At 46.3% G+C, this 24,924-nt stretch overlaps 1 protein-coding gene across 1 annotated transcript in view; it reads left to right on the forward strand.

The window, feature by feature from the left end:
- LOC144721291 (voltage-dependent T-type calcium channel subunit alpha-1H-like) overlaps positions 1–24,924 on the forward strand; it is a 270,667-nt gene that overhangs the window by 135,277 nt on the left and 110,466 nt on the right. Inside the window, exon 5 of the mRNA XM_078598797.1 lies at positions 7,087–7,246. Within this exon, the coding sequence (XP_078454923.1) occupies positions 7,087–7,246 (160 nt within the window). The remainder of the gene's footprint in view (positions 1–7,086; positions 7,247–24,924) is intronic.

The raw sequence follows: 24,924 nt of genomic DNA on the forward strand, positions 1-24,924 counted from the left end.
TTGTTTCTGCAGTGTGACTGCCTCCAACTACCAGCAGCGCCCTTCTTGGGCCTCTTCCACAAAGGTTTATCTTGACACCGCTGGTACCAGTCATTGTCAAGTCACTCCATCTCTTCTCTAGCCCGTACCGTGCCGTTGTAAGCCCCCTCTATCCGGCCGAACAAAAGCTGTTTAGGCATGCGGTGGCTGGGCATGCGGGATACATGGCCCAGCCAACGCGGCCTTGCCTGCTGGAGGAGCTCACCGATGGGACTTTGTCCAGATCTTCCAAGGATTTGTGAGCTTCTCACACAATCCAGCCTGGTTAAACCCAGGATGGATCATAGACAGGCCAGCCTAAATGTTTCTAACCGGCGAAGATGTTCCATTAGGGGGGTCCATGTTTCGCAAGCGTAGAGAAGGGAGGGAATGACTGTGGCTGAGAAGACCTGAAGCTTCGTGCGGAGTGACAGACCAGGTAGCTTTCACACAGCGTTACGCAACCGATGAAAAGATAATGCTGCTCGACTGATTCGGAGTAAGATCTCTGCTGTCAAACCAGAGCAGGTCATAAGCACACTGCCCAGGGATGGAAAACTTTCCACTCTCCTCAGAACTGCCCCCTCAACTCACTCATAGAGAGTTGAGGGGGCAGAGGTATTGATGGGTAGGCCCCATCTCTTATTGGCACACTCCTGAGTCGTCAACTCCTTCTCAGAGTGGGCAACAATTGCCAGATCATCAGCATACATAACACACACACACCAGTGGATAAAACCACTCGCACATATTCACACACAGAAGTTTACTAATGCTCATACGTGCACATGTATACGTTTAGACATTCATTCACATACACACTGACAAATGCACACGCACACACAGACATCATCATGCACACTCACACATGCGTATATATCTGCACCCACATGCATGACAAAAAAAATTATACATACAAGAGAGACAGAAAGACAGACAGACAAGCAAATTGGCTGCGACAGCATACAATACCGATATATAAACATAAGGATGATAGATGGGTGAGATTGATAGAGAGTCACTGCTTCGTGAATGGATCTGTTGCCTTGTAACAGAGAAACATTCAGGTGACGTGTTTGGCAATGGTTTGTGGGTGTTTGTGGCAGAAAGAGAGAGAGAGAGGGAAAAACAGATCAACTGATGGATCGGAGACCATATATGGCAGACTTGCAGACAGTTGACATATGAAGTTTCATGTTGACATGTGAATCGTTTTCATCACTGGTAAACATTCAGTCGCAAACAAAACCCTTAAACGGTTACATTATATTCATACTTCTTTTACTTATCAAACATGAATATCAGTTTGAAACTGGAGAACAGAACAAAAATCGTATCTCGAAATAAAACGTATGGTTTGAAAGGTAATCGTCGAAAAAAGTGCCTTTAAGGACGCAAAAGAACAGCGATCCCAGCATGCATTGCCCGTCAGCTCGACGCCACCATTCTCGTGCAAGTTCTGCGCACACAGAGAGAGCCTCGTGATGACCACCGGCTCAGAACGATGGTGGCAGGTGTAACTTGGTCAGTAACAAAGGACGGCGAGACAAGTCCCTTCGATTAGCACCGTTGGCTACGTACGGTGCGAAAGAAGTTTAGCATACGTACATACACCGGGTTAGTCTCTAGCATGGCTCGTCAGCACAAGTGCAAGCACGTGTACTTGACAACTGCTACCATCTGCACCCAAGGGACTTGTGTTGCCGTACATTGGCCACTTACTCGGTCGGCCCTTGTGAGCCGTTTGGCTATCACATGCAAAGCATGCTGGGATTCTTGTTATGTTTAGCTGTTGGTGACATGTTGTGTATATATATCATCATTTGTTTTAGTTAGAATTGCCTCTTCAGATATAAAGAGAGAGAGTGTTGGAATGGCAGATGAGTACCCAATGTTACACGTTATGCCTCGTGCTGCATTGCATAACAATCTGACATACATATCCTGTGGCGTAGCATGTTTGGCATGGACCCTGGTGCAAGGAATGATAATTCACTGGTCAACAAAAAAAACACATTTTTTTCTGGCCTGGACTTTTGAAGCTATTTTAGACTAATTTCAGGGTGCTGATTCCAAATCTGATCTCAGATTTGCTCTATCACATCGTTTTTATGCTATCGGCATACCCCATTTTCATTGATTTTACCCGAAATTAACTCTGTCACTTATGATTGCAAGTTGTTGCGAGTCAGTGACTGCTTTAGTGTTAAAATATGGTGCTGTATTTTTAGGATAGTGTGTTTATAATATCATTTTATGTAGATATCCACATTTATTTAATATATTTTTTCTGCAGTTTTTATTGAAAATGCAATATTTGATATCTCAAAAACCTGATAGACAAAATCTGATGCCAGATTTGGAATCAGCACCCCAAAATTACCTTAAAACCGTTGGAATACCTTATGCCAGAAAAAGTGTGTTGACCAGTGTATAATTGTCACTTTTGTTGGGCGTGAGCTGGAAACGAACTCAGGTTTCCTGGCCCTTACATTATATGTACCTACAAACAAAGACAAATATCCTCCATATAGCCTCAACAGACTGTTGGGGCAAGAGCCGTTAGTGAGCACCTATGAAAGCCGCCACGGTACACGAGGGGGTGGGTGGCCAGCATCACGCCCGACCGCCTTTGTATCCCAAGTGGCGATGTTTACACGCCGCACCAGGTACTCATTTGAGGCTGAGTCGACTTAGGGGAAGCCCGCTACCGGTTCAGATAATCGTCACGGCTGTTGGCCATGAGCGGGAATCGAACTCGGGTCGCCGGTTTCGTAGTGCAGCGCGCCAATTGCTAACACTACCGCTCCCCGCACACACGCATGCACAAATGTTGTAAATAGCGAAACGTTCATACATAAATCAAATCGAGTTGATTTTCAAGGCAGCGATATCAAGGGCTGCGTTCGGAGGAGATTTCCTTGCATCACAACCTCCCTCCCTCCGCTTTTGTTTTGTTTGTTAACATCAACGGCACAAACAAAACCCCACAACAAAGAACTCCCTTGCTAATGAAACCCCCTTCATGGGGAAATCCTGACAATTTCAATTTGTGGATGCGCTTCCGATTTAGATTTTTTTTCTTGGGGTTGGCGTGAAATGCGTTTCAAAAGCCCGCCGTTATTCACGCTGTGCACTCGCGAACATCATCATGCTTATTTTCGTCACCACCACCACCATCATCATCAATGACACTTTGAAGAAATCCATGACACGGACTTTAAAGTTTCAAGTTGATGCAGTAGCTTGATAGGATGACCAGCATCCCCCCACAGAAGGTCCATTATTGTTTAGTATTAATGCCATCATAATTGTAATAACAGCATTAATACAATTTACATTATATATATTTTTTGGCAAGGCATTACATTATATGTTGAACACCATTCGCAGGCATTGGCTGATTTATAGCGACATTATTATACTACACAAGAGTAAAATTACTTGATTCACTGATGATGGAGTTTGTGTATTTCTAAACGTTTAGCGTGGGACATAAAGCAGTTTACTTCAGCTGACCCTGTCCTGAGAAGCAATAAACTTACGGCCCCTAATTTTGTAGGAAGGCCATAACTCTAAACACTTGATCCTCACCATTTTCGAATGCTAAATCTTCCAGAACATCGTTATAACTTACATCAGTCACACGCAAACAGTTGCATAGGATCTGCAGTGCCAGAAAATGGCCAGACTCCAGGGATATCAAAGTGAGGATCCAAAAGGCGTGGTTGAAATTGAGAGAATTCGGTGATGTAGGACAGAAGGATTCAAACCTGGTTGATTGGAACATGTATACAGGGTGTTAAAAAAATATCGACCCGATTTGAAATCGCTATATCTCTGCAACCACGAACCGCCCATGAATGAAACTCTTACCACTTGAAAGGGCGGGACGTAGAGAGGGCGGGGCATAGAGAGGGCGGGGCATAGAAAGGGCGGGGCATAGAGAGGGCGGGGCATAGAAAGGGCGGGGCATAGAGAGGGCGGGGCATAGAGAGGGCGGGGCACAGAGTTTCACATGATTAGCCCATAATGTCACATGATTACTGCGAGATGCCTCTCCCAGCGCACAAACAACCCCTGTTTGTGCACACAAGGGGCGTTTTGCGTTCTGCAGTTCGGCGAGACTGAATCCGTAATTGCGGTGCAGCGTGCGTTTAAACGGCGTTTTTGGCATTGATCCGCCAATGTAAAAGAGCATTCGTCGTTGGTACAGACAATTTGAGGAAACAGGCTGTACAGACCACGCACCTCAGAGGTAAACGTGAGAAGAATTCAAGAGAGTTTTCTGCGTAACCCGCGTAAGTCCACTCGTCGTGCCAGCCGGGAACTTGTGATCCCTCATACGACTGTCTGGCTTGTGTCGAGGCGACGTTTAATCATGAGGCCATACCGGTTGCAAATGGTACAGGCTCTTCGTGCAGATGACAAAGGAAAACGTGTAGAATTCTGTGATGCGATGTTACAGAACATGGAGGACGACAGCTTCTTACCGCGTTTGATTTTTAGTAATGAAGCAACGTTTCATCTAAGCGGTAAAGTTAACCGTCACAATGTGCGCATATGGGGATTAGAGAATCCACACGAAACTATAGAGTATGAGCGTAATTCCCCGTAAGTGAACGTGTTTAGTGCTGTTTCTCAAAGAGAGGTTTATGGCCCTTTCTTTTTCGAGGGAAACACAATTACGGGGGCAAGCGTATCTCGAAATGCTGCAGAAATGTCTCTTTCGACAACTTGATGAAGATTCCGATGACTTCATTTTTCAGCAAGACGGAGCACCGCCACGTTGGCACCTGCAGGTTCGACGTTGTATAAATGACACACTGCCTCAACGTTGGATAGGTTGCATGGGACCCCAAGACTTGGCGCTACACTCTTGGCCCCCAAGATGCCCAGACATCACACCCTGCGACTTTTTCTTGTGGGGATACGTCAAAGACCGAGGTGTTTTTGTGCCACCGTTAGCGACTAATCTGGATGACCTCTAAAACAGAATCACGGCAGCGGTAACTTCAGTGGAAGAAGACACTTTGAGAGGCGTTTGGGACGAATTCAACTATCGTCTCGATGTTGTTCGTACAGCAGGTGGAGGGCACATGGAGCATTTAAAAAATGGTTCGTAAAACTTGATAACTCATTAAACCGTTTGTAACTTTTTGTGTAATTGTAACGTGTTGCCATCGTAAAATATACTGCTTTGAAATTGGGTCTATCTTTTTTTAAACACACTGTATAATCAGTTTAACACGTAGGCTTTCGCGACCAATGTATAGTACAGTGACGGGACCAGTATTGGCATGTTGTATTGTCCCAAGTTGCTATCTGCTCAGTCTCCACTTTAAATGGAAGGCCGTCACCTGGCCAAATAATAATAATCATCATCATCATAATTTCAAATGTTTACTTAGGAAATCTTCATTGAGTCTCCATTTAAATTTTTTTCCAGATTATACGTTGCTTATTCCGTCTAGCCAATTGTTTGTTTCTTACTTGGTATGGGAAGAAATGCCAATGCCGAAAGGCGGGGAACGACACCAAACCTTCTAACAGAGAGATTATGAACCTCGTTCTTGCACTGCCTGCTGCAATAAACACCACCTCATAGCCAGGGCCACATTAATGCAGGGGCATTATGGGCTGCAGCCCGGGGCCTCCAGAGAAATATATACAGCTTCATAACAATCGGAATGCAATACTGTAGCGCAGTAGTCAATCCTATAGGTAATTTAGTCATTAAAGCAATGGTATCACTGTGCATTACTAGTTGTGTGTTCCAATTAAAATAGTTTTTTGGTTTTCACTCCTGATTTAGCTTCACAATTTGTATATCACGTTTGCAAATGTAAATCACAAAAAGTAAATTACAATGGATTGTGGGCATTGGTGGTGGTGAAGCAGTCTTGGCGACATCTTCACGCTGCTGAATGAGGGCTGGCGACATAATTGGGAAGGATTTCATCCAGAAGTGGATAGATCATGGCTGATGATAATGATATGATCACGTTGACCCTATATCGTTGTCGTTACCATTTTAGCTGACCTAGTCGTCATGATCGCAAGCTATTGTCCGCCCACAAGTCGGCCAAAGAGATTTTTCACACTCGCAATTACCTCTTCGTGATACATTAACCCCAGGTGCAATCAACCAAGGAATCAATCTGTCTGAGGTGCTTTGATGGACACGACATTAATTAATCGGTCAGTCAAACAGCTCTAGTCCGTGTGCCGTGTTATTCTTGTGCAACCACAATGCTCACTTGAAGAACATGTGTTATTGTGACCCAAGGAGTCGTCCTCCCACAACGCCTTGCATGTCACATGACAGCACCACAATGCATGTTCTCGTGCACATTTTTTTAGACCACCAACTCAAAAAGAGCCAAAAATCTGGCCGTATTATTTTAGACAACAACAGGACATTGAGTCAACTACATGCCGGTTTTATCCTTGTTAGGAACCATCCGCACTGCAGAGCCATCATTGCCTACCACTGCCTAGGGCCTTACGGGGCTTAATGTGCACGAGCCCTGTCTGATGACTGTGGGGAAAGTTTGCGTGACAATTAACCAACTGTGAAGCTTTCTGTAAATGTTCAGTAACTCATCAGCTGGACAAGTGCGTTTCACTTCTACCGCCGCTGCTATTGCTCTCCTGGCAAACGGACATAGCGTCCTCCACCCCAGCCGGTCACTCGGAGCCGCAGGCCGTGGCTGCGGGGCTGAGAGGCCGGTGTCCCTCTCGATGTATGGAAAGCCGGGCCAGGCGAACGCTTCCAATCGCCGCTCGGTCTCGCCGCGCGCCTCGGCTTGACGCACAGCTGTACAGCGGCACGGGTCGGGGTCGTACTCCGGCGTCTGACGGACGTGACCGAATAGCAGTGAATCTCCTCTAGCGATGGCAAGGCTGTTGTCTCTGAGGCTGGTACTCCGTGCTGTTATTGTGTTGTGTGTGCAGGCCGGAAACGAATCAACAAACTTGACCTTACACCCACCCTCGCTCCCCTACACAAGGTTCCTTGTAACTTGCCCCGACCCCTTTCCCCCACGACCCCTCTCTGTGCACCAGGTATGCGAATCCTGGTGACGCTGCTACTGGACACGCTGCCCATGCTGGGGAACGTGCTTCTTCTCTGCTTCTTCGTGTTCTTCGTGTTCGGGATCGTGGGAGTGCAGCTGTGGGCTGGACTTCTGCGCAATCGATGCTTCCAGGCTGAGAACGTGACACTGTGAGTGTGGGTGGCTGGGTGGGTGGTGTGGTTAGGTGACTGTGTGGGTGGGTGGCTGGGTGGATTTTCATAACCAGATCCTAAGTCAATTGTGACTTCGTGTATTTTTATTCCAATGGCTGTGTAGGTGGTTGTGTGGGTGGTGGGGATTGGTGGCTGGGTGGTGTGTGTGGGTGGCTGGGTAAATTACTGGCTGGATAGTTGTGTGGTTGGGTGGATGTGTGGGTGAATGGGTGGGTGGTGTGGATGGGTGACTTGGTGGGTGGGTGGTGTGGATAGTTGACTTGGTGGGTGGTTGGGTGGGTGGGTAGGTGTTGTACGTCGTTGGTGGCCGGCTATGTGAGTAGTATGGCTGGGCGGGTGGTGTGGTTGGACAGGTGGCGGCTTGGGTGGGTAATTGTTGCTGGAACAGCACAGGTCCAGCAACTTTTAATATAAAGTGAGCACAGACTAAGAGTGCGATAATGATATTATAACAGATTATAACAAGGACATACTGTTTCTCGAATTGAGCGAGGGTGTAGGAAATTGGTGAAAGAGATCACGGTTGACAGTTCCAACACCAGCGGCTAATAGCACTGATAATGGTACAGCAGATGAGAACAAAGATGCCTCTTGATTTGAGCGAGCTCACGGGAACTTGGGCAAAGGCACATTGTGAGAGAGTTGCAAAGTCTGGCATGGGTAAAGGAGGAGGAGAAATTATTTAAAACTGCAATATGTTGGTGGAACACATTTATTGCCGATTGTGTAGAAGGAGACATCGACCTTGGTCGGCAAGGAGGGATTCAAGAGTGTCCGAGCAATGGGTGAGAACGGCCGGAGTGAATCTACGTGTAGACGTCAATCAACTGGCACTGTCTTGATTTGAAGCTTTCGTGACTGCAGGAATCCATACTCTTTGGTTCGTTCGGTAAAGTCACGTGGGATAGAAAAGATAATAGATCACGACGTTTCAATCGCAACAACAACGACTGTCTTCACCTGAAGACGGTCGCTGGTTGTTGCGATCGAAACGTCGTGATCTATTGTTTTTTCTACCTACAACTAGTACTGGTTAATGATGGAGTCCTAACCAGCAGAGTGGTGTAGAAATCCGTGTCTTGCTCCCCAGATTTAACCAAAGTTCTCCAACCTTAGCTGCACTTGCGCTTTGTACAGCAGAGGTGACTGATGGAAGCTTAAGGAGGCTAAGAAATAAATACAATTTAAAAACAAGCTTCTTCAATGGCTCCTTAGCCAAGTGAGCCATGTCACTGTTCCAACAAAAGTCGGAGGGAATGGTCTCATCGAAACATATTGAAGCGTTCACTATCAATCAGCCCGAAACAAAAAAAACTCTATTACGGATGATATTGGTCACGAAAGCCTATATGTTAAACTTAAATGTTTATTTTGTTCATGCTCCTTCCACCCATTCATGTTCACGTGTTGCTCTCACCGCCTGGCGACACAGTACCGCCAAGCAGAACGCTCACAGGGCGTGGTCTGACACTCGACAGCCAGTCCAGGGAATGGGTGACTGCAGAGTGTCGCACAGCTGGATTAATTAAATTTGGGTTTTGGAATCCTTTGAACAACAACAACAATGCGACAACAACCTCAAGATGCAGAGCAAATGTGAAACTGCTCGCGTTCGGATTGTCTTTGTCGGGAAGAGGGAGTGAGAAAGAATGGAAGATGGGTAGCAGGGGAGATGCAGTGTCTCTTTCGGTTAACCCTCTTCTTCAATCAAGGGATACATTCGTTATGCTTTGAAAAAAGTATTCCTAGCGTAGCATTTGGACTCAAATGTTATGAGATGGCCTAGTGGCTCAGAGGGTCAGAGCCCTCAACTGGCACCTGATTAAACACTTCACAAGTGCTACGAGTTGATGGTTTCAAGCCCGGTCACCAATTACTCTACAATTATTATATTTGTTTTTGCACTTCATATGTCTAATTTCACTGTCAAAGGATGAACATTACTCTTTGTAGCATGCAAATGCTACCCCCCCCCCCTCCTAATTGTGCGGGTAAGAGCTTCCTTGAAATTATCTCAAAAGTAGTTCTGCAATATTCACTTCCACGGGATTCCCTCCAACACGAAGAGTGGCATTACATTGCGAGTGATCGGGATTGGATGATTTAAGACTTGCCTAAAGATCCCATCGAAGACAAGTCCGTCAGTCTATTATCTAAAGACCACAATCATAGACCTCTAGGCTCGTGTATTGTCTCAAGGAGGTTATCAGAGACCGACATGTTATCTCGAGAAGCCATGGGAGATTGATCTGCCAGTCTGTTGTTGAAAGTATCTCAACCGTAACAAGGTCAAGGTAATGTGGTCACCGTTGTCAGTGTCATTGGATCCACCACACATCTCCATCACTTCCTCCTGCTAAATTCCAATTTTTTTGCAAAGTTAACCCCTGACCTACAAGCACCCCTCGTACAATCTCATCCCCACTCATCACAACCTCCTCTCCCCGATCGCATCCACAACATTTTTCTCCTTTTCGTTTTTTCCCCAAAAGTGTAAATCTTTGCGGAAATCTCACAGGCTATCTATCGCGCGGACGTCTATGCACATGTGCACGCTTTGGAACACAATGTGCACGTCTTCTCAAGGTCGATATGCAGCCCGCAAGGTTACTTCCCCAACCTGGATGCATTCAAGATCATTCCTGCCGCTTTTATAATGGCCAATTTACTGCAGTGACATAACTGCTCGCGGAAATTTGCCACTTCCACTCTTCATTGCCACAGAGAATTCGCTCGTATTCCCAAGACGCCTTATTTATTTACAGGGCACTAGCAAACAGCTCGCATTTGCATTAATATACTCCCATGTAGCATGTGAGCAATATGGTGTGTGTGTGTGTTTAACAGGCCAGTTGTTCCATAGCAAGCATCAAAGTGCTCACGACTCCCGTGGGGGTGCGTGTATGCAAGCATATCTACGCACGTGCGGAAGGATGAGTACGCACGCACAAAGACGTGCATACAAATGCACGTGTGCACGGTTACATGTGTAGGGGTGCTACGGAGGGGCTGTATACATAGGATCACACGGGAAACAAACACAGTGGGCGGGGCTTCGTGAGTGCACGGGGAGGTGCTCTCAACGACGTCCGCACCGGGCAGCCTGGGGAGCTGACCCGGAGTCGTGATCCCCCGGGGCCCCACCCCTCAGCGGGGGGTTTTGGTCTAAAAGGGGATGAGCCGGAGAGCTCGGGGAACAATGTTAAAGCTAAACCAGTGAAGACCGAAGATCGTCTAGCTAGAGCCCTGGACTCCCCTGGGACGCCGCCCTTATCAGGGCCGCGCAGGACCGAGCCAGCGGCGTGGTCCCGAGAACCAGAGCCAGTGCTCTGGGACTCCGGGTACCCTAGCCCGACTTACCAGTGTCGGGCCAGATAGCCTCCCCTAGCCCGTTAGTGGAGGACTAGGAGGTAGGTCAGATAGGGCTAGCAGTGTGTTCCCAGCTAGCCGGGTGAGGGGGCCGATACCCCCTCCAGTGTTGTATGTCCGTAGTTGTGACAACTATCGCGGAATAAATACGTGTGCCTCAACCCCGGCGTCCAAGAGTCCTCAACGATATTACACATGCGTGAAGCTAATATACAGATTTTCAGACATGTATACATATACGGTTGTAGAAAACAAGACAAAGATCCCCTGTATAGTCTTAACAGATTTTGGGGGCAAGTGCTGTTAGCGAGCACCTATGGAGGCCGGCACGGCACTCGAGGGGGTGGGTGGCCAGCACCACGTCTGGCCACCTTTGTCTCCCCGGTGGAGATGTTTACACATCGCACCAGCTACTCATTTGAGGCAAAGTCAACCTAAGGGAAGCCCAGGACCGGTTCAGGTAATCGTCACTGGTGTTGGCCGTGAGCGGGAATAGAACTCGGATCACTGGGTATGCAGCGCAACGCGCTACACTTACACGTGCAAGTTTACACACGTAAACTCAAACTCGCACACACACCTACAAACACATTTACACAAAGGCATTTCCTAGATTCACCCTGGTGTTCACTGGCGGAAGAAGACAATCGACTCTGGACGATTCTTCTTTTTTGTCCATGTTGCTGTGAAGTCTAATAACTTTCATGACCAATGCAGGTAATTAGCGACGCTGTGCCAGTGCGTTCACATGAGCCCCAATGCCCAGCCTGTGCCTGGGGAATCGAATGCGCTGCTGGTAGGACGCTTTGTTTCCCAAAATTAGGCTCAGCAGCCTGTCCTGCCTATGCACACATACACAGACAAAAGGTCCCCCACGTGGTCCGCCAGCTGCTGTTGGGGCATCGGGGAGCGATCCGCGGAGGTCGCCGCTTCGCACGAGGTCAGCGAGGGGGGCCCGCGCCAACTCCTGGCCGCGTTTGGTCTCCCGGGGACAGAAATGTCTCGCAATTTTAAACAGCGGTGCTCACCTTTCGGTGGACTCAGTGCCTGAGCCACAATGACCAGCCCGTAGTTGAGTCGACCGAGAAGATATCTGGCCACCGATGTTGGCCGTGAGTGGGAGTTGAACCCAGGCCACTGGGTGGGTAGCAGAGTGCGTGATTCACTGCACCACCCACGGTCAATGACAAAAGAACAAAACAAAGAAAAAACACCACTCCATGTACACACACACACTTTGAACTCAACAAAGAATGGGAATAAACAAGTATTATGCTCACACACCCACAAGGACCCAACCCAAACACACTACAAAGATGAATCTCCCTGGTCACATCGATAAACTGTTTGGGCAAGTTCTGTTAGCGAGCACCTATTACGCATGCCTGCGTGCACGCGCGCATGCCCACTTATGCAGTCAGCTGTAGAATGACACTGAGCCCACACTCATTCATCATCCAACACTTTTGTGCACCTCCGGGCATTGGCATGGGAGGACTTGATGGGAGCAATACATCCTGGAATGTACGCACATGCACACACGCGCATACAGGCACGCACACACACACACACAAATAGACAAGATACAAAGATCTCCCGTATAGCCTGTTGGAGAAAGTGCTCTTAGCAAGCATCCATTAAGGACACGTCCATGTGTACATACATACATATGCACTCCCGCATAGATATGAAAACATATCTCCCATGTAGCCATCCAGATTATTGGAATACCACAGTCAGCAAGTCGCTATTCTGGCTGTCACAACTCGTAAGGAGTTGGTGTGGCCAAAACCATGGCCTGCCGCCTCTGTGCTCCCAGCAATGACGTTTGCACATTGTAACAGGTACTCATTTAAGGCTGAGTCGACCTAGGGGATGCCCAAAGACATGTTCAAATTCGACTTGCTAATGTTGCTGTGAATGTCTGGAGATCAGCCACGGGGTACACGAGAATCATGGCATATTGAAATGGGTCTCTGTGGGCCTACGTGTATTTAACTCTGCACGTTAACGACTCTGCAGGAATAACTCCTTTTCCACGGCGGTGAGGTGAGCGATCAACATCGCGGACCCTGTTATCCACGGGGTTATCCGCGAAATGGCTCGTATTTGTGGGGTAAAAGATTGCAAATAACCCTGCGGATAGTGGGGTGAATGTTCCACTTCGGCGAGTCTTCTCTGCGGAAACCACGAGTATCGGGAAGTCACTTCACTTTGCAGTTTTGTGGAAAATCGATCAACGCGGATCGGAATAAATGAGGTCACAAATGATCGGGAGTTTTCGCGGACCGGATATGGGTCTCAGGTAATAGTGCCGCGAATAAAGAGGGGTTATCTTACAGTTGCATGCTGATTTCTCACGTTAACATCACTAGCCCTGGCCACTTCTTTATGACCCTTGGGCTACACCCATTTCAAACCTTTTAAAACAGTCTGCCTCAGCAGCAGGCCACGCTTTCCCACCTGATGACGGACGCTTGTGTTGCGCCCGAAACGTCGTGATTCATTTTATTTTATACCTACGTGACTTTACCGAAAGAACCAAAGATTATGGATTCCTGCAGTCACGAAAGCTTAAAATCAAGATTGAGTTGTGTAGATGTTTCTGTGTACGTAATTGGTAACGATAGGATTACTCTTTATAAGCAATCAGTTTCTGATTTTTGACTACGTGAGGTTTTATAAGTCAGGTCACATAATGCTGTATAATGAAATCCATATGACGCAACAGAATCTGATTAGTTGTTTCAAAGTAACAAAATCTGATTTGGTGGTTACTTTTACGATTACTTTCTGTAAATCGCATCTTTCATTGGAATTAACAGAGGCATGCTGTGGCTGTAGGCTTTGTGCAATGGTCTGTGTGCTTTGGCAGCTGTTTTCCTTGTGATAAGCCAAGCCGCTGATGCCAACATTTCCCATTTTAATCCTCTTTGGAATCATTTTCATGTTTGCTATAAACGTATTAATATATGTCATTCATGCTAATCTAGCCGGGCAGTAGTAGCACATACCTGTAATCCAGCGCTGTGGAGGCGAGGGTTGATGGGTCGCAGAAATAATGTGAAACTACCTTCCCATGGGCGTTGAGGAGCCGTACCCTGGTACAGCAAAGTGTGAACGAATGTCATCGGTCCATTCTGGATGGGATAGAGCGTTGCTCCCTCACATGTGTGGCTTTTCTCCAGGCGCTTCAGTTTCCACCTGCTCCTACTGGACATCTGTGAAAAAGAGCATTATAGCTCTTCGGATTCCTTCAGTATAAATAAATATTATTATCTATGAATACCCATTGAATAGCTGAAACCATCTTGATATATATTAGACTACAGAGTATGGGCAATTGTTTGAGCGAGCTCACTGCCTCGCTGCTGCCTTCCTGCTTGTCTGTGCTTCCGCGGAGATGTGAGATGCAATATGCACGAACGACAACACCGTATTGAACTAAATTGAACTCACCTGCTAACACACTGAACGAGTATCAATACAGGATTACCGGTACTCTACATGCCTCTTATTAATTAAATTATTTAAAAAAATTTAACCCGTAAAAACAAAGTTTTTCACTATAAATCCTTTATATGCGTGGCAGCTAGAGTCCTCTCGTCCTCTGGCTTGAGATGGCTGCCACCTATGGGTCAGATAAATGGCTGCCACCATTAAGCAATTGGTAATTAAATATAATTTATTTTTTCCTAAAAAGTGTAACATTTTAGAAAAAAATTTTCACGAAAATACATTGTCACGCACAACGAGTCTGTGTGCAAAATGTCAGCTCGATTGAATCACGGGGAGTGGGTTAAAAAACGACCGAAAGATTTGCACGGTCGTAAGCAAGCAAGCAAGCAAGTGAACTTATTATAAAGGATTTAAAAAGCAAGCTCGTTCATATAATCGTCTTAATCAATTGTTCATTTTTTATGAACTTTGAACTTAACACAAAGTAAACACATTAATAGTGAACTGAATATGCACCTAAAAAACTGCCCTCTCAGCGCTGTGAGCGAGCACCTGGTATTAATGTAAAGCTAAGTTCATCGTGAAGATGCCTACAACAGGTTCAGATGTAATGTTCCACAGTTATTTTTGTTTGTGTGTCTGGGAATCGAACACAGACACACAAAGTGTGAACCACTGCACCTAAGCGACGTCTCTATGTCTCATCCAAATTGAGTCATTTGCATCTGCACTGGAAATTTAGATTGGTACTGCGGTGGCGAGATGCTAACATCCTTTCCTGGTATACAGAAGGTCGTGGCTTCCATCCTGACCGTGCCCCATGTATATTTGGAGTTTGCATTTTCTCCACGTGGTCGCGTGGATATTTCTCCGGGTCCTCCGGTTTTTCCCTCTACAGTTAGACTCAACATGCGTTTAGGATATTTGGCTGCTATAAACTTCCACGTAATAAGCCACTTTGTTGAGCTGTCATTTGTGGCGGCCAGGTCGCTTCTGGTAAAATAAAATAAAATGTTTAATAGTTCAAATTTTCAGATTACGGCCTACTCGGTTTGAACGACGTCAGTGGATCTTTAACATGCACAAGACGTGAATGTAATGGTCAATGGACCCGCGGTATTAATGCCCTGACGGAATTGAACCGTGAACCTCTGCAACAAGCGGTGAATCCGTCACCATGGCACAATCCCAGTCTAATAACATAGCGTATGAGACGAGAGGAAAGTGCTGTTTGCAAGCTCCCATTAATGCCGGATCGCACGTACACACACACACAACAACGTTAACAAAACACTTACATTAGGCTGCCCTCATGGCAAACAACGACATAATGGGTTTCACATTAATAAACAGTGTGCGATTTACAAAATCTGACTCTTTGCCCAAAGGCACTCGTACTAAAGCCATCTGTAACGCAATCACGAGAGTGACATTCTGTGCAATGCAAGCGTGCAATGAGTGCATCCGAGCGGCTGAGATACGTTTACAGTACCTTCAGTACCATAAACTGGCCACATAATGAATGATAATAAGGAAACATTCAATTGGATTGGGAGTTGGGTATTAATTTAAGAGCATTTCTAGACACTGTGCAATCAATCGATCAATGTTTATTTGTTGTATGGAACATTCTGTGATATAATCTTCAACTTCAAGGACAGTGCATATCATTATCATCATCAGAGTTGTTTCTTTTTGTTTGCATTTAGACTGCTTGTGTTGTGGTTATTGCAAACATGATGCCTTGTATAAAGATGTCAATTTTTGTACCAGTTGAAAGGGTAAAAACCTATTACTATATTTTGCCACTGGTAAAGGAGGTCTCATAGTGTAAAGAACAACAACATTTGAGTGATTCTTACGGAGGAACAGGCAATGATGGAACATAACACGTCAGCGGGTGCAGGCGACAACAATGCGTAACGAAGAACAACTTAACGACATGTTGAAAACCAACAAAAAATGAACGCGATTCAAACTGAAACAGGCACATTTGCACGAAACATTCAAGGACGGCGGGTAATGAACGGCCGTAGAGAAGCGAGAGGAAAGCGAACAATAAAACAAAAGCATCACGACAAATAACGGCAAGCAGGTTGGGTGCAGCAGCTAAAGTGAGCACGCTGCGCCCACGTTGGAGAGAGGGGACTGAGCCTGAGCTGAGAGAGCAAGGGCATTTCGGTAACGCGCCGAGCAGCAGCGTGGAAGGACTTGCCGCCAAAAATCCTCGCTTTAATAGTTGGTATTTTTTGTAGGAACAGGGAGGAAGCACTTCTGAGTCTGCTTGTGGGAATTTGAATTGTTAAGAAGTCATTTACTTAAAGGACCTTTTGGATGAAGACAACTGCACAAACGTGGTCTCTTTGGATGTCCAGGGGGACAATTTGGAGGTGATTGAGAGGTTGCAATGATGCGTTCTATAGGGGACGTCGAGGGAAAAGTGGAGGGTCGAGTGGTATAATGGAACAAGACGTTTTAGAGTGCTTTTGGAGGTTGGACGGTTGGCAATGTTGCAATAATAAAAGATGGGAAGGATGGTGGATTTGACTATATCAAGATAGAGACAATGTAGTATGCTGCATTTATTTCCATAGAGGCATTTTTTGAAAAATATTATTGGCCATATTATCAATGTGGACTTTGAGGGACAGTTTTGGGTCCAAGATAACATCTAGATACTTAAAGTTATTGACCTGTGTAAGGCAAGCTGGCAAACATAAACAGTTAAAAAAAAGAAAATGGCGGACTTTAAGGTAGCAGTGGATAATGGCGTATAGCAAGATTAAAGGGGATAGATGGTCAGTTCAGTATTGAAATCGATTCAGGGTTGGATTGGCCGACGGTGGAGGGATTTGAGCATTGGGGGAGATGTTATCTTGGTTAAATGGGTGTCGGAGATGAGGCTGGCAGTGGCATTTTGGATCACTTGGACTTGGGAGGTGAGGCATTTTAGGAGGTCATTGAGCAGAAAGTTGCAGGGGTCATGTCGGGTTGTGATGGAAACGTCAATGAGGGTCTCGGCAGAAGCTGTGGGAAGAAAGTATCAGATCCAGAAGATGTTCTGCGGGTGACGGGAGAAGGTCCTGCAGAGTAGAGCGATGTGTGAGGAGAGCTCTACATCCTCGATAACTCCAAGGAAACGCAACACTCTATGCTAGGGTAATGTCATCGCTTAGGAGGTGCGGCGCTTGCACTAAAGTCTCTGCTCAGTGTGGCCTCGCCCAAGAGAAGGATTTCGGTTTGGGCAATGTTTAGCTGGAAAACGTTAGAACCAACCTAAGATGAGACCATGTCAAGTAAAGGATTTGCATTGACATGGGATTTTCTATCAGCGAGCAGTAGACGGAGAATGGCTGATGATAAATGTGCGTGTGTTTGTCCGTGATTTGTGCCCTTGTGTGTGCGAGCACGCACGTGTGTGGAGTGCCTCCCACCCCCTCGTGTGCAATGCCAGCCTTCATAGTTGCTCGCAAACAGTACTTGTCCCGATAGTCTGTTAAGACTATAGGGGGGATCTTTGTTTTTGTGGACCCTTGCTTGCTTTAATATATGTCGTAGCATTTGTGTGGTGCACTATTTGCTTTGGTATTATAGACTATAGCGATAAATCGTGTTAGCGAGGACTTGTTCATTAAATGGGCATGGCTGGTAATTGAGCCTATGCTGTACTACGACATCGTGCTGTACTATGGCTCTACTCCCCACTCGTGCAATCAAACGCCTACATACTTATGCCCTTATTACTAACACAACCACAGCAACCACATTTCACCACAAAGTGTCTGTGATGTCAGCACAGCGCCTGTGTCAGGCTAGGCACACTTTGAGGCCACTTGAAGTGTTGAAGGCTACCTGACAGAATAGAGCCAGGTGGTGTGTGTTAATTGACTGAGATGACTGGTAGATGCACCACCTGCGCTCCCTAATGTGCCACTTTGCTGAATTGTTTCTGGAGGGGCACCTGCCTCTCATTGCCCAGTAGCATCCTTCACGAGCCTCTTCCGCAGAGGCCGCTCTTCCCACGGCTTGTATCAGTCATCGATGAGTCCACTCAATACCAAGTACTCTGATATTCGTGCCATATCCGTTAAGCCCTCACTATCCGGCCAATCATAAGCTGCTTGGAGATGTGAGCTAAATGACCCAGCCAATGCATCCTCGTCAGCTGGAGGAGGTCGCTGATGGAACTGTTGTATATATTATGGAATCATGCACCCCAAGACAAACAGGGAATGGGCCCCCGACTTTCGGCCGCACAGTTTTACTTGAGCCCGGCCACCATCACGGAGATCCTTAATGAGCATTAGTCGAGCGTCAGGTGCACCTAAATAATGAAAAAAACAACCAAAGGGCCTTACCTATCGATGGTACTGTAGGCCTTAATTAGGTCGATAAAGCAGAGATGTAGTTCTTGTTGACATTTCCTTTACCTCTGCTGTAGCCGACAGACAGAGTGTACGGCTACCACACTGTGCCGCCCCTGCCTAAGCCCACAGTGGTGCTCCTCCTCAAGCTTTTCTTCAGCGTGTCTGGCAAGATAATGTTGAATAATCCCGAATAATGCCCTGGGGAGTTGTTATAATCTATGCTGCACCCCCCCCCAAGAGCATATCTCTAATCCTACATAGCCCGTACTTTGTTCCAAGCCGTTGCAGCGGTGGTAATGTAAGTAAGTCCACGCAGCATTGCTACCCTTCCATCACTTCACTTGCCTGACGCACGTCAAACAGCCACTCACAGGGGTTGGAAATTTCTTCCAAGCCATGTGGCTCCACAACCCTCACAGGGTCCATCCCTCCTTTACCCCCAAATCCTCGCCAAAAGAGCTCAACGAATTTGCCCACTTGATCCTTGCGGGTCAGAAATGAGACGAGCATTCTTCGAAGCTTGGCGCTGAATTGCGTCGTATACGGTATGAAGATTAGTTGGTGACGAACGCAGGCCGAGCCACCATGACCACCACTCACCCTTGCTGCACGGAACAGAGGATTGCCACCTTTTACACTGTCGAGCAAACCTGGATACATTTCTCGGTCGGCCTAGGCCTATCACAGCTCGCGAAGTTCAATACAATACCACCACACGCTTCGGTACAACAAATATAATCCGATACGGTGCCAATTCCCGGATTGTCCGGGGTCAAAAAACCTGCACAGGTGGCAGCGCTGACTGAAAGGCTGTCCGATCCTTCGAGCAAAGGTTGCGATAAGCCTCCCCATTCTTGGGCATGGGATATTGTGGACAGAATGATGAATGTGGGGGTGGTGTGGTCAGTACTTTGCCCTGTTACCTTTGTCTTTCCAATGCTGCTGTTTACCCACCACATCAGGCATTATTTTTTTAAGGATGACTCTACTTTACCCTTTATTCTTTTTGAAAGGATGAGCCAACCAGGTTGCACCCACCACTGATGTTAAGCGTGGCCAGGAACCCACAAAATAATTTCTCCACATTCGTAGCGCAGCACGCAAAACCACTGCACCGCCACGTGGACACACACGCCCACACGCGGACAGAGAAACTAACATACACACGCAAACACAACAAGCAAAAACAAATTCTCACGTGAATAGACACCCACACACTTTGGCCTGCGAGCACACGCACGCACGCACAGACAAACACGCACTTTCTCGCCCCACACTTTGCAGTGGCCTGTTTATAAACCGATGCATTCTTATTTTGCCATGAAATGTGAGGTGACACGTGCCCAGGCTTCAGAGGGCCTTACCTCTTGTATAATTGAGAGAAAGTGACGTGCCACGTTTTGTACCATGGTGTTTTCTAGCCTCGAGGCATCGTGCGTGTCAGCGTGGTCACTTAATTCTCGATGAACTGAAATGCCTTCAGCTCGAGAAGGTCACACTGCACGTACAAATGCCATGGTGTGCGTCGATTGGCTATTGAGTGCGCGCGGCCGAGATGCGATTCATATCGAGCAAGTCCTGTTTTGTGAATAAATGTGAGCGAATGTCTCACTATACGATTACAACTAAACTTTGTTTTTTTTTCACCAGGTAAGGCCCACTGAGCTAGATAGCTCCTGTTTTTAAAAGGGACCTGACCACCACCATTAACATCCCAGCGAAGTGGCTTATCATGTGGAAATGTATAGCAGCCGAATGCTCTAAATGCGTGCTTCTAAATGTGGAGGGGAAAACCGGAGGACCCAGATACAAATCCACACGACCACGGGGAGAGAGACATGCGAACGCTAAATATACAGGCATCAGGGCTGCGATTGAACTCACCCCATCGTTGCATACCAGGCAAGGTCGTTAAAACATTTCCACAATAGCGTCCACACATTACATGCAATGTGTGTGAATCAGTAGAATTTACTATGTTCAAAGAAACTTGCATGACCAATATTTATATTATTTTATTATTTCCCTTCTACGTGACTTTACCGAAAGAACCAAGAATATGAATACCTGCAGTCACGAAAGCTTTAAATCAAAATTGCATGACCAGTTAACTCATCTCCCCCTGTCCGGATATGCGGTGTTTTTGTATTATTTCAGATGCATATTCAAGGTGACAAAGCTCCACAGGTAGAAGAGAAGGATGAAACATAACACAAAAAAATATAACTGAGTGCTGTAACAGAGTAATATTTGTAATGAATTAAATAAATGTATCGACCTGCGGAGTTCTGTCTCCACAAGTAGAAAAGGGTAAACATTTTTTTATCATAGAATGTAACTCTTTTAGTCTGGGAGCTTGCCAGAGTCATGGTTACTCTGTGTGTGTCCAACGCTTGCACATCAGAAGTTTGAATCCCAAGGGATTTTTTAGGTAAAATATTTAAATTAAAAAAACATAAAGCAGCATTTGTGTGTGAAGAAAACAAACTCCATCGGCAGAGTCTGGCGTATTGAACAAACACCTTTAATTGCTTAAGTACCTGTTTGCTAATAGTCTGCAGGTTGCCAAAACACCGGAAGGCGAATCTACTCACTGGCAACACGATGCGTTTACGTGGAGATAGGGAGTGGAGGTTCGTGAGTGTTTTTGTATTCGCTTGGATGGCAGACAGACATTCAAGTGTAAAGCGATGAAGACAGGCGGGAGACTGACGGGACAGAGAGACGACATAATGACGAGAAGTAAAGCACGAACAAACACCCAGACGGGCACAATTGGAAAACGAAATGATTGGGGATGGACAGAAAAAACTGACAGACGTGACAATGAAGTAAAAATAATATTCGTCAGCTCTACTTCATCTCTGCTCATCAGCGACGCGGCTCCGAATGAAGTCGTTCTCTCGCCATCAGCCGTCTGTTCCACGGCGTCCTTTACTCAGCCAATCAAAAAAAAAACATTCTGTCAGACTCCTACGTCTCAATGCTTGCGTTCTGATTCACATGTGCTACAGTGTCGCGCATAGTGTAGTCCGTTGTATTGTGTTTTATAGAATGTAGTGTATCCGTATTGTGTGTAATGTGTACGCATAGTGTATAGTGTATGCGTAGTGTATAGTGTATGCGTAGTGTATAGTGTATAGTGTGTGTGCGTCACTTTATCTGGTGTTCTGAGGATCCATTCTTGAGACGCGTCCAAACTGCTGGTGTCGCCTTCCTTAGATCTTCACTAATTATTGGTATAGTTGTCATTTTGTTTAGATATTTACTTGCTATTTACTGAAACCTCAACTCCTGATTATTCCCTCTGTCAACGCATTCTTCAGTCTGAAATGTTCCTCAATCTCTAACATTCTTGTCCATCCACTAGTATCGACACAACCGCTGGTTTCATCTACTTTGCTTTTAATTCTCGCCGAAGGAGCATACATAACAGCCAGACAATACTATACAACGCTAGCAAACATAGACAAAGATCGTCCCTTTAGCCTTAGTAGACTGTTAAGCGAGTGCTGGCATGGTACGGTACACGAGGGGGTGGGTGGCCAGTACCACAACCTTTGACTCCCCAGTGGCGATGTTTACACACCGCACCAGGCGCTCGTTTGAGTTGACCTCAGGGTGGCTCTGGATCGGTTCAGATAATTGTCACTGGTGTTGGTCATCAGCAGGAATCGAACTTTGGTCACCAGGTTTGTAGCGAAGCATGGTAAACGCTGCACCACCACACTGCACATGTGCAGACAGGCAAATAAAGCAGTTATTACTTCTATAATAAGCCAATAATGTATGTGTGTGTGTAACGCGGGTGACGTCACTCCACGTCGACCAGCCCTCCTCATTAATAATCATGTTCAGGTGACGTCCACCACATGCCCCCCCCCCCCTCATTAATAATTATGAGTGTTTGACGTCACACCATGTGGAACACCCCCCTCATTAATAATCATGAACAGGTGACGTCACTCCACATGTAGCACCCCCCCCTCATTAATAATCATGAGCGTTTGACGTCACTCCACATGGAGCACCCCCCCCTCATTAATAATCATGACCAGGTGACGTCCTCCAAATGGACCCTCCCCCCCTCCCTCATGGCGGGGGGGGGGGAGGAATTCGCCTCCTCCCCCCTCCTCAACGTCAACTCACAACCCTCACTACAAAGGCAAGAACCCTCACGTCACGCGATCTCCGTAACGCTGTTGAGACATATTCTTTGGGTCTTTCGGTAAAGTCACGTAGATGGTTCAAAGAAAATAACATTGACGACATAGAAGTAAAAAGGACGTCATGATGAACAAGGGATTATAACCTTAAAATGAAATAAGTCTGTGTCACCGCGGCCTTACAAATGTCACACGAATGGATGCAATGAATATCACGTCGCTCTCTGCTGTTCGCTTGAATGTTTCAGATTTACTGCAATACACCCGTCCTTGGACGGGCTATAGGCAAGTTGGATATATGCATGGATGCCAACAAATGAAAATCCTTGAGCATGGACAAGAAACAGAAACACATAAAACACAATACCTAAGTATACAAAATGCAAAGGCAAATTTAAGTGACATCATTGCAGCGTTATTAGATAATGGATGAGCTCAGAGTGAAAAGAATGTGACACCACAATTGCCAAATGCTAACAGAGGAGCAAAATTGAGTTAGTGAGCGTGTTGCGTGCTGAGATTTGCTTTTGTTTTTTTAAAAGCACAGCTCAATGGGGGTGACTGCAAAGAGCCCCGGGGTGACATAACGCCCGTGTCGGAGCACGCAGGCAGCACTGCTGAGACCCGGGTTCGAGTCCTGCTAAGCGCATTAAGTCTTAAGAAGTTAAAGTCAAAATGAGAATACAGAAATGCTCCCCCTCTCCGTTGAAGGCCATGAACCGGTGGTGGAATTACCACGTGACCATCGGGAGAACTCGAGGGGTAACTGTTCACCCTTCGGATGATTCGGTGAAATGTCACGATTCAGGGTCACAATTCATTTCAAGAATCAATGATTTATTAATTATTTTGACATTGTGGTGAACGTAGAGGTCATTCGGTGGCTGCTGGGGTGATGATAATGCATTACATTCAACATTTATCAATCTACAAATATACATTTTCACACATGCAATTCAATACGTGTATCGTGTGCCTAAAAACAAGAATCAATATTGACCAATGAATTGATCCATCGTTACCCCTCTAGCAGCATCAGTCTCTCCAATAGTTGTGATCTTCGTTGGCTTGCTACACAGTGCATTTCATCTTATCTCCGCCCCCCCCCCCTAAATTTGGTTGCGTTGATACACGATTGAGTTGATTGTGATGATGAAAATGCAGCTGCAAAATGTGCTACTACTGCTGCTGCTTCTTATGATGCCGATGGTTACATCGGCACCCATCATCAGCGCGCTCGAAATAAATAACCGACGAGGCATTTTCACGCGGATACCGTGACATTTCGGTCGCCATTTGAAGACACGCCGTCTGTCAAACGTGAAAAATTGCCGCGTGCCGGGACTAATGCGGCATGATTTCCCCCCAGCTCCGAAGAAAGCGGCGAAGCCGAAGAAGGCTACAAGCCGTGGGAAATTTCATTAAGTGGTTCCTAACTCAATACACCAGTGCACGGGGCACAAACCTGACGTGTAATTGTACCACTGTCCAAACAGCTTTGCTGGTTCAATCACACGCGACAGCGGTAATGCGAGGCTGCCATCACGCCCGTCTGAATTATTAAAGTTGCGTCCGTGGCGGATGCATAAATGTGCTTGGGCGGGGGGGGGGGTCATTAAATAACAAACACTTTCCTGCCGGTCACTGAGAGTTTCGTTGACTGTACTTCACCACGCTGATCAGCGTGAGTGGGAGAAGGTAACGGTCTTCCCGTGAATTCGAGGTGCGAGCGTTGTTTGTGAGCACTTGTTAAGCGTGACATGGACAGCACTAACATCCATTCCTCTTTATCGCCCTCGGTCTGATGTTTAAACGCCGCACCAGGTGCTAATTTTAGGCCGAGTCAATTTAGGGGAAGCCCAGGACTGGTTTAGAGAGAACCTGTCACTGTTGTTAGCTGGAAATGTAACTCGGGTCGCCAGGTTCAAAGCACAGTCTGCTAACTATTGCACCATCACTTTGACCTCTTGAATAATGCAAGTGAAAATAATTGACAAATATCGATGATTAAACAATATCTCTCCTCCAAATATCTGTCCCTCCATTACAAAAAACAGGACGATTCTTCCCACAACTCATCAGCCCCGCGGTCTTCTGGGAGTGAATAAATTCAACAGCATTGATTCAGTACAAGCAACAACCAGTCTCATCAGCAGTGTCACCTTGCTTTGCGTGCGAAGACTACGTTTTGCTTTTTTGTGTGAAGATATGTACGAAGAATTTACATTGCATCTTTATCAATTCCGTTTTATGGGGGGATTCGTGAATTCAATCACGTTTGAAAAAAATTGTG

The sequence above is a fragment of the Lampetra planeri genome, chromosome 1 (genome assembly GCF_965212315.1).
Source record: "Lampetra planeri chromosome 1, kcLamPlan1.2.h2, whole genome shotgun sequence".
Taxonomy (NCBI): Eukaryota; Metazoa; Chordata; class Hyperoartia; order Petromyzontiformes; family Petromyzontidae; genus Lampetra; species Lampetra planeri.